We start from the raw sequence: 10,728 nt of genomic DNA, 5'->3' as shown, positions 1-10,728 counted from the left end.
GCATGCGCGCAGCCGTGAGAGCCGCTACACGTCAGCAGAGATGCAGATGTGCGGGGCGAAATCCTCCACCGAGCAGACTGTATGTTTGTGTCCGTAAAAGTGACGATAAACAGCTGAATGAGTCGAATCAAATCGCCCCAACGCTTAGTCAGGCTCCTGAGCGAAGACGTCAGCGCGGCACATTTAGCCGGCGGGTAATTGTAGCTGTGAAATGACCAAAAACCACCAAAGAAAAAGACGATCTCCTAGGTTTATTTAGCTCTTTTCAGGTGAAAACTGCAGCCTGAACATTAAAATATGTTTTGTCGTGTCTGGTACCAGCAAAATGTCCCCACGAAGAGAGCAAAATGAAAAAAAGACGGACCGTTTAAAGAGTGAAACTGAGTGTACCTTCAGGTGACGTCAACTCGGCCGCGTCCAAAATCACATACGGCCACAACAAAGAGTAGACCTATGTCAAACATCAGCACACCATTATTATTATTATTATTATTATTATTAGTAGTAGTAGTAGTAGTAGTATTGTTGTTGTTGTTTTGCTGCTGTTGTTATTATTTATTTATTTATTTATTTATTTTTACTCTTGGGTGCCGTCGATGGCTTCGACTCGTGGATGGAGTGTGTCTTCTATTTGGGTATTTAGGCTTTTTAATGCATTGTTATTGGTTCCTCTGATTACCTCCATCCATCTTGCTGCTGCACTGTGAAAAAACCTGTATTTCAACTCAAAAAGAGTTACTGCCTTAACAGGCTGAGCTCACTGAATTTGAAATAGAAGGTCAGCAGATCTCAAGATCTCAACTAAAATTTTGAAGGCAACCAACCTTTTAAAGCAGGATTGTCTTTTTCAGTGTCTTTTCTTCTCATAACATGTCCAAAATAAGAGAGCCTCATTTGATCTGGGCAGTGAGTGTAGTAAAGCCTTCTTTGTGGTTTTGGACGCAGCCCGTGCTTATCTCTACAGATTCCTGTTCAGGAATCTCTGCTGTTATTCACCACTTTTCGTGGTTGTTGACTAGATCCTGATTAAGCCAAAACTCAGACTGAGGGGCTGATTTGAGTGAGTCCAGCTCCAGCTGGGCATGTCTCAGAGCAGTGACGCTGAAAGTGGGCTGGACCTGAAGTGCTCTGGCTGCACACCTACCTAGAGTTTTCAGAGACTCGGCTGACCGCACTTCAGCGTTCAGAGCTCTGTGGCGGAGGGAATGGGCGCGGGGGAACACGCGTGGATAACGGGCTGGGGCTTTGGGCTCCAGCACAGCGGCACTCAGCCTAACTGTACCCTCAGGGTGGATCAGGTGGGGCTCTGATAACGCTGACTACCATTCTCATATGAAACAGTGTTGAACTGTTACTGAGCGGTGAGGCTGCAGAAAGTTTGATGCAATCATTGTGACTGAGAGCATCTTCGTCAAAGTGCTGCTATATGTACTTTATGCCTTTTCTTGTTTGGAGAGACTGGGTTTATTTAAGGCTTTAAAGGCCAGTATTGTTGGGAAAGTAGGTTATGCGCGTTCCACTGTATCAGCTATGAAACTCCTCAGGTATGCACAGCAGGTCTGGAAGTCGAGAAGCAGTCGGGGTGGGTTTATGGCAACTGAGCGCTGGATGATCAGTCTTTTCAGTTAGCATGGTTCTATACAACAGGTTGGCTGTAAACATTTCTTTATGATCGTGTTGAACTTGAGATGTAAAACTGCACTGGAAGCAAGTAGACTGAGTGCCCGCCTTGTGAAGTTATCTGAATGGGGCTTCTCTGTGTCCATCAGGAGTTCTTCAACTTGGGGGTTAAAGTTCTGAGAATAGCTTTCATAATACAGTCATATTCTGCGATTTGCTTTCAAATCTGAGGAAATGGAGGTGGTGATTGAAGTAGTTACTGGCCCTTTCCATCACCCTTGAGCAGGGCCCTTATATGGTAATGGCACAGCAACTAGCTGGTCAGTGCAGTGCGGTCTGTGCTCTGTGCTCACTCTGGGGATGTGATCAAAAATCTAAACAAGTGAAAACTGTTAGGACTGGTGGAGTATTATTAATGGACTTTAGGAGTTAAGAGGTGACACAGAACGCAATGTTTACACAAGAGCGCAACGGTTGTGCAAGAGGGGTTTTTGTAGACATAGACATTTAATTTGAGTCTGAGTGGACAGATGTGCCAGATTTTGTTGTTTTTCTTGGTGGAAGTTTTTTCCTGTGTATCTGACCGTCGTCAACACCATTGCTGTTCTGTGCCTTTCATGACAAAAGACAAAGCTATATAGACATTTGTAAAGGCTTATTTCAACAGCTGTGAGTGGTTACAACACTTGCTGAGATCACAAATCAAACATGAACAACAGCAGCCTTCACGATGACCGACGCTTGTTGAAATAAGCCTTTGTATTAGTTTTTGTAGGTTTATGTCAGTTGTCTTGAAAGGTTTATGAAAGTATCATGTTGCCTTACAAATCTTGTCCTTTTCTAAAGTATTAACCTCTGTTTTTAACTCTCTTAAAAGAAAGGTTTGTAAATGTTTATTGGTTTGGTTTTTGGAGTTCTCAGAAAAAACATTCATTTTTAGGATTGCATTAAATTTAATGATTGCATATACCTCATAACCTTCTGATATCATTGAACTTCTGGACTGGCATACGTTTTCTCATCATTTTTAATTTCTTTAATCCTAGATGTTTGTGTATACGGTAAGAACAACACTGTTCAGTTACATGTTCCAAAGCGATTGTAAAACATTCTGTGACTTCTGAGAAAAAGAGTTCTACAGGAGCCGTGGTATAGGCAATGATTTTTAAGAATCAGATACATAATTCTACATAATTATAAGTGCATCATTGCTGAGATGTAAACAAGATCATTCTGGTTTGCTGTGAAATGGTTCATTATAGTGAAACTTACTGACTCTTACATCTTTACAGTGGTGGTGATAGGAACCAGGGGTCGCAATGTCAAAAAATAAAATTAGCCAATTTAGTTACTATCCAAAATGTCAGTGAACGTGCACATATCTCTTCATTCACAAGTTTTTGTAAATAATATTGGTAGTGGTAAAATAGTAGTGAAAAAAATCTTTGGGGACTATTTTGCCTCACAGTCTTCTCAAAACTATTATGAAACAATGTCTGAGAGATCAGGCACCAAATTCATAACTATTTAATGTAATAACTTTCTGTGAGAGAGCATTTATTATTGAACATCTGGTTCCTATCACCACCTCTGTGAATGACTCCAAATGGATAAGTTTCTCTAGAATGGAGAATTTCACAACAACCCACTTTGTTTTTGTTGGTCTTTGTTTACATGTTATTGACTGAATTACGCAAAATGTTCTGAAAAATTGTCAGAATTCCCCTTTAAGATAACCAATAGTCAATATGTATTTGGGCAGAGCGTGACACACTCAGACTACACAGAGATTCAAGCCATTAGGAGGGCTCATAAAAAGTGTTATCCTGACATTCTAAAAGCGCATAGGTACACACTTTACAGATTTATATGACATTCAGGGCTCCTAAATGCTGAATGTCTTTATTTTCAGGTAGTTTTATGGGCAGCTCCATAAAATGCTTACACCTAATATTGGATTTTTTTCATAACCCACTAAAGTTTTAATAGTCAGTAGTAGTTTCTCAATAGTGCAGATGTCCTGTACTCTAAACATAATGGTTTTCAGTTGGCTTCTTACTTTAGGTTCAGCTCTGTTCCATGATTCTTTCTTTATCCTCCTTCAATAATTCTTCATTAATGATCAAATAAAGAATATTTGGAAAGCTTGCATATTCCAACTGGCAGAACGTGTCATTTATTTGAAGAACAACACCTAAAAGTGAGTAGTGAAACCAGTCAAAAGCGTTTCGTTAAGCCCTGCTGGTTTAAAGAAAAAGAAAAAGAAAAGCCTGCAGGTAGAATCATTTAGGGGGCTTCTCACAGCTTCCACTATGTCAGCCCAGTCATTTTGTTATTCACTCATGCAAAAACACTTTGTCCAGGCAGTATTCTCTAAACTCTGTCCCAAAAGTGGGAAAAGTCTGTTTCATTGCATTCAGGTGGCCGGTTAAGGATTTTTTAGACTTTAGATTTAATAGCTATTAAAAGGTCTGAATGTGGTGTTGTAGTTTTTGATTTAGAAGGAAACTTGCCTCTTGGACCTGAAGGGCCTGTATGTGGGTCCATGTGTCAGTTCCTCCCATACAGAGCTATATAACGGACATATTAGTTTTATAGTAGTTACTGAATAATATGTCTTAAGATTAATAACTGAATGAGTCTACGGTTGAGGTGGTAGTTAGATTATTATCATTGTAATGCTGGCACTGGGCATTGCTCTTCAGGCCAAGAAATGACTAAAGAACTGTAAATGGTTTTAAAGGGTTCCTTGTTTAATTGGTTGTATCTACAACCCCACATCCCTACAACCCCACATTACGCTAGCTGCAAATTGGCCCAAATTCTGGGCTGTGGGTTAACCTAATGTACTGTTCTTCAGGACACAACATTCTTAAAGCCTTGCCCAAACTCTTAATCTCACCTTTAGGAAATCATGTGAGATAGCACTATTATTAGCACTATTAAGCAGATGCACTCTAAATACTGTGTAATTAATGTATTTGACGGCAGGTGAAGAAATGCTCATGTCTGGCCAAGACCTGCTGTTTCTGGTCTGTCATTTTGCTGGCACTGTCTTCTAAAGGTTTCTAGGAGGTTCTTTGCTTTGCACATACAGTTCTAGGCATACGTTCTTTAAACCTTAACACACATCTCATTTACAAAAACAGCTTGTCAAAGACTATTATCTATTGGAATGTTCTTTAAAGTTTGTGGGACTGTTATCTATTGCAAGGTTCTTTAAAGAATCAATACTGGTTCTTCAATGAGATTGCTTCAGAGAACCCTTTTTTGGTTCCACTAAGTACTACATATTAGAATGAAAGTTTTAGCTGAGATTCATCTAGTATGAACTGCCAAAAGGTGATAATATTGCAAATGATATGTTTCCACATGGCTGCTGGTGCTGTAAAAGTTGTACCTTGCTTAATGATTTTGCCCTGCTGCCACAACTGCTTGGGTTAGTAAACCTGTCATCAACACGTCATCACCACAGAGTGCTAGAACTTTTCTGAAACATGTGCGTTCCACTGAGCTGAATGTTAGCCAATGGAGAAAACACAGCAGTCTTAAGAGACTTAAGTGCGAGACAGCAGAGCAATTGTGCATTTTGGTCTGTATACGTATCATCAAGTGCCTTTAACTGCATTGTTCTGAAAGTCACTCAGAGCATGAAAGCTAAGGTGAAAGGCGTTTAGATGGCCATGTTTTTCATCAGTGAATCCTTCTTCCATTTTGTTGAGCCATCTTCAATCTTCTGAGACTGAGTAAGAGAGTCCCTCTGTTTTATTACTGTGTGGTTACTAACCCCTTCAGTTCCCAGACGTATTACATTGTAAAAGTTATTATACAGTTGTTACATGGAAAACAATGAGAAATAAATTCTTAAATTATTCTTAAGTTACAGGAGTGAGGCATAGAAGCCTGGGCCCACTGACAGGTTCTTGGTATTTATAGGGTTAACTATGGTCATAAATTAAATTGAATGTTGGCATATCACTTTAATATCAAAATTGATTAAGATAATGGGCACTTACTTAGACATTACATACTAAAAACCTAATTGTATTTTTAACTGCACTTTTTGTCTCTCGTTGTTGGTCTTCTCACGTGAGAAATGTTCTGGGCTATTAGTTCTCACACAGCTATTCTCTGGGTTCAGATGGGCTGGCATTCCTTCATTGTGTTTATGTGTGACATCAGATAGAACTGGTTAGTCAGAGCTTGGAAGCAAGAGAGTGCAGACGTGAGCTGATGCTAGAGCTGGCTGTTAGCCTAAGGCCTTGCTTTCTTTTCTTACACAGTGTCAGGGGCAGACTACAGCTTTTAACAAGGCACAACAACTCATGCATTAACTGTGCCTTCTTTAATAGCACTAAATGCTGCATTTTTAACAAGGTTTCATAACTAATAGTTCTTCATTACTTGACACTGCCATTAAGGTTACACAGAACTGAAGGTGTTGTATGTATACCAATGACAAATGGCTGCCTGGATATTGCAAGTGTGTCCAGTTTCCTGCAGTTGTATGGCCATGTTTTTAGTTATTAAAGTACTTGATCTAACAAATGTGTAGGTTCTTATTCAGTTTGTCTCACCAACAACCTTTTTGAACTACCAAGAAAACACATGAATAGGAATATGTCATTTCATGTTTGATTGGTACTGTGATGAAACAAAAATAATAAGCTCCTACTGCTCCTACTGTGAAACACGGCAGCATACAGAAAGCTCCAATTCTACATGCTGATATATTTCACTCAGGTCAACCAATTTACACACCGTAACTCCTCTGGTTTCAAATTTCATCTCAACTCACCAGTATAGGGTTGGGTAGAATTAAAGCACCTTCACCTTTAACACTTCACACTTACAAAATGTTTTTCATGGCTCTTTAGGGAACTGAAAGTGGTTCTTCTGTGGCATCACTCAGAGAACAATATGTGGCTTGCTGAGTGTATAAGAATCCTTTCTGCTCTTTACATGATAAGGCATATGCAAAATTAAATTAATGGCGTTTGAATTTCTCTAAAAATTGCTGTAATCTGTGGACAAGGCTGAAAAACTGAAGACTGAAGTCACAAGTTAGCTATAGTATATCCTTCATGTCTGACCATGTTTGCAAACTGAAACTGGAATCCATGTTTGAGAGCAGTCGTTTCAGCTGAGCAGTTAAATATTTGCCTGCACTGTTGTGAGGGAGCTTATAATGATGGAATGACGTCTCTCACAGATATTTGCCTCCACAGTTTTGTGGGGTGATTCTGCTCCATCTGGAAGACATAACTTTACCTGACTGAGGACTGTTTTTAAGGAGGTGAAAGGCTAACCTATCAGGGGCAAAAAGGCCTATAAAAAGGCCTACAGAGAACATAAGAAACAGTGTCCAGGAAAGGCCAATATTGATTATGATAAGCAATTTCAGATGTAGCCTCAGTTTTTTAGGGGTAGACCACAAAAGGGTTGACATTCATTTTCGGGCTTGTGTTTGTGTGTGTGGGTGCATGAGGGAGACTGCCTTATAAGGCAGTTTGTTTTCTTTTTTCTTTGTCATCAGTCTTTCAGGGGAATTCTGGCTTCATCTCAAAGCTGCTGAAGTCATAACTCCTCACATTCTTAAAGATGCAGAACCACTTTCACTGTCTTTGACTTTTGGCCAAAACAAACGTAGCCTTTGTATGAAAATACCTAAACCTGATGTTGAAATCCTGACATTAGCTGCTACAATGTTTCAAGTTTCAAGCTTATTTGTCATTAGCACAACATGTCAGGACATTTATGCATTGAAATGCTTGTGATGAGGCTCGGGCAGTCACTCTACAGAAAGTAAATATGTAAAGTATAAAAATGTATACATATACACACGTGTGTGTGTGTGTGTGTGTGTGTGTGTGTGTGTGTGTGTGTGTGTGTGTGTGTGTGTAAAATATACACAAAATTTAGAGAAATTATAAAATAATACACAAAATATAGTGAAATATACACAAAATATAGACACAATATACATTTAAAGTGACTTGAGTGACTGTGCTATTGTTCTGTGCTATTGTTCTTTAAAGTGGTTAAAGTGGTTCTTAGTGTTATTGTCCATAGCAGAGATGATATGATACAATAATAATGCTGATAAAGTGACTGACTGAAAATGGTAGTTGAGGACGGACCCACAGCTTCACAGCTTATTCAGAAGCCTGATAGCCTGATAGGGTAGAAACTGTTCGTTAACGTCCAGCTTGACTGAAGGGCATGTAAACATCGCTGTGAATTTCAGAGATGATGTCATATATCCTACTATCCTCACCTTTTTCAGAATAGTTTTGGCTTTCATTGGTTTGCTTTGGACACATAACAGGGCGCTTATTTATCTTCACTGTAGCGTTTGCACAAATTCATATCGCATTGATTAATTTTACTTTATTAGTTTCAATTAATTTAAGTGTTAATTAAATTAATATAATTTAAATTAGGATACAGTGTGTAATATTAAATTCATTTAAGATTATACACTTTAAATACACTACATAGCCAAAACTATGTGGACACCCCTTCTAATTAATGGGTTGCCCCAGTCAACTGTAAGTGCCGTTATTGTGGGAAAGTGGGAAAGTCTAGGAGCACCAACAGCTCAGCCATGAAGCAGTAGGTCACACAAGCTCACATAGCATATGAAAAAACATCTCTCTTCACTTGCAACACTCAATGCAGAGTTCCAAACTGCAATGCTAGCACAAGAATTGTTCATCGGGAACTTCACGCACTGGGTTTTCAAGGCCAAGCAGCTGCACACAAGCCTAAGATCAGCTGGAGTGATGTAAAACACACCACCATAAACTCTTGAGCAGCATAAAAACATTGCAGCATCTGGGTTTGGTGGATGCCAGGAAAACACTACCTGTCTGAATGTACAGTACTAACTGTAAAGTTTGATTGAGGAGGAATTGGAGGAGGAATAATGATCTGTGGCTCTCTTCAATAGTTTGGATTGGTACCATTACATCCAGCAATCTTCTAGAGAAGTGTATGCTTCAAACTTTTCTATTTTAGCAGGACGGTACTCCTAAAACAAAGTGAGGTCCAAAAAGAAGAGCAACCCAGTTATACAACTTTGGGATGAATTGGATTGTGAGCCAGGCCTTACCACATGCCACAACAATACTAGAAGCACTATGCTTATGATCAAGAAAAAAATTGTTATATCTCTTGTTAAAGTGTCTGTTAATAGGCATGATAAAGCCACTGTAGTTGAAACGGCTGCACATATGTAAAACAATTCCTGAACAGTCACCCCAATCTCAAAAACCTGTGTGAGCTGGGCTTTCCAAAACTGGAAAACTGCATAAAATTATTGCCTAATGTGGTTACTTGAGGCAAACACACATGGTAATTATTATAAATGCCTTAGCAGCCTAAATTACATAGTCACTACCACAATTGTACTTCCACAATCTGCATTACGCTACCATCAGTTTTATTTATGCCCTGTGGCAGAACCGTAAATAGGAACTGCACTGAGAGCTGATGTTGGTTGTATAGTAGGAGCTTCATTTGTATCGGAACACAATGGTTGGTTTTACCTGCCCTGTGCCTGGAAGTGGTTAGCCAGAGAATTGAAAACATAACAGATCAAATCTGTGGGCAGGAGGAACAGCTGATCTTCAAGCACATGTTGATTTTAGAGCAGGCTTTATTATTGTTGTTGCATTTGGTTTTTAATTTTTTTTCTTTTACATTTCATGATAAATGGCCCAACACACTTAAAAATCAAAGTGCCTGAAGTTTACCAAAGGTTTTGTTTAACAGCTATGATGTGCTATTTACAGTGCGTACGTACTAGGTCTACATAGTATTGACAAAATATCATATTGAAATGAACACAGTTCATAATATGACATATTTAAAAATGGGTCTACATTATTTTCCCAAAAAGATTTGTGCCATCAACGCTCATCAAAACAGTAATAGAAAATAATCTGGATCACCTGAGATTGGTCAGGATGCATGTTGCAGTCTTCTGTCATGCCAGCATTGCATGAAATCAAGGGTTTTAATAGGGAGTTTGTCCTTCTTTGTTGTAGTCTCTGCTCTTTACACTAAATGTTAGTACATTGCTGTGAGGATATGATTGCATTCAGCCACAAGAGCATTAATGAGGGCATGCACCAATGTTGGATGATTCATTCTGGATCATAAGCACCACTGCAACTCATCCCAAAGGTACTAGTAGGAGCACCAGAGAATGCAGTTCTGGCTGATCATTGGCGCTGGTCATTTATTGGCATTGCTTTTCTATGCACTTAAATGCTTGTCATTAGTAGGTGCACCTTAAAATAACTGAATTAACTGATCACAGTGGGATACTTTTGTATGTGTAGTGCAGATCATACCTTTCTCTAACGAGAGATAGGTTTGTAGCTCAGGTTGGTGTTGTGTATATATCACCGTAAGGCAAATGCAACTTTGGCATCCTCCTGTTCAGCTTGCTCTGTCCTACATAGGGGTGATACTTCTTTCCCCTCCTTTTTTGGACAGAAGGCTGAGTGAGGGTTGATTCGGGCTGTTCAGACAGGCCACCATTTCTGTTTAAGTAGTCACTCCACACACACTAGGTCTATGAGAGATCCATATACGGATGCCTAAACCGTTTCATTTACCCCTGCTGTTACAGTTGTTAAGACAAAGCCCACATCAGCTCCCTTTTATCACTCCCTAGTACGCATAAAGCAACCATATAAAGCCATTGGCATAATGCCCTATTTTATGGTGAATAACCGTGCTCCAGTTGATATTGCTGAAGTTGCTTTAGTAGTTATATTAAGAATAAATGCTTAGGGCCATTATTTATGATGCAAACTCAAAGTACTGGTGGTGTTTATTAAAAATGTTCTGTTTAATTATGCTGCTGGTAATATTTTAATTTTGTACACATAAACCTTGAAATTTGTAAAAAAAAATTCTGAAGCCCTTCTTTTTTTAGCTATTTCTTTAGCTTTGGGGCCAACAGTATCTTTGCAACCTCTGTGACCTTCCAGTCCATCCATTTCCTCAAAATGACCAATAATGTTCTGTGGAGTTGAACATTTGATGGCATAAAGGTTGAACGTTTCACTGACACAACACTGCCCCCTAGTGACA

The 10,728-nt window shown here is 39.2% G+C and overlaps 1 protein-coding gene across 2 annotated transcripts in view; it reads left to right on the top strand.

Annotated features, from left to right (window-relative positions):
* Nucleotides 1-1,166: 1,166 nt before the first annotated feature.
* Nucleotides 1,167-10,728, top strand: part of LOC108437090 (synaptopodin-2-like) — a 32,701-nt gene continuing 23,139 nt past the window's right edge. For both annotated transcript variants that reach the window (XM_017713948.2, XM_017713947.2), the window contains exon 1: nt 1,167-1,298. In XM_017713948.2, coding sequence (XP_017569437.1) covers nt 1,206-1,298 — 93 coding nt within the window. In that variant the 5' untranslated portion in view covers nt 1,167-1,205. The remainder of the gene's footprint in view (nt 1,299-10,728) is intronic.

Source organism: Pygocentrus nattereri, chromosome 2 (genome assembly GCF_015220715.1).
Source record: "Pygocentrus nattereri isolate fPygNat1 chromosome 2, fPygNat1.pri, whole genome shotgun sequence".
Classification (NCBI taxonomy): Eukaryota; Metazoa; Chordata; class Actinopteri; order Characiformes; family Serrasalmidae; genus Pygocentrus; species Pygocentrus nattereri.
The sequence above is the reverse complement of the archived record's forward strand: the minus strand, read 5'-3'. Positions and strand labels throughout refer to the sequence as shown.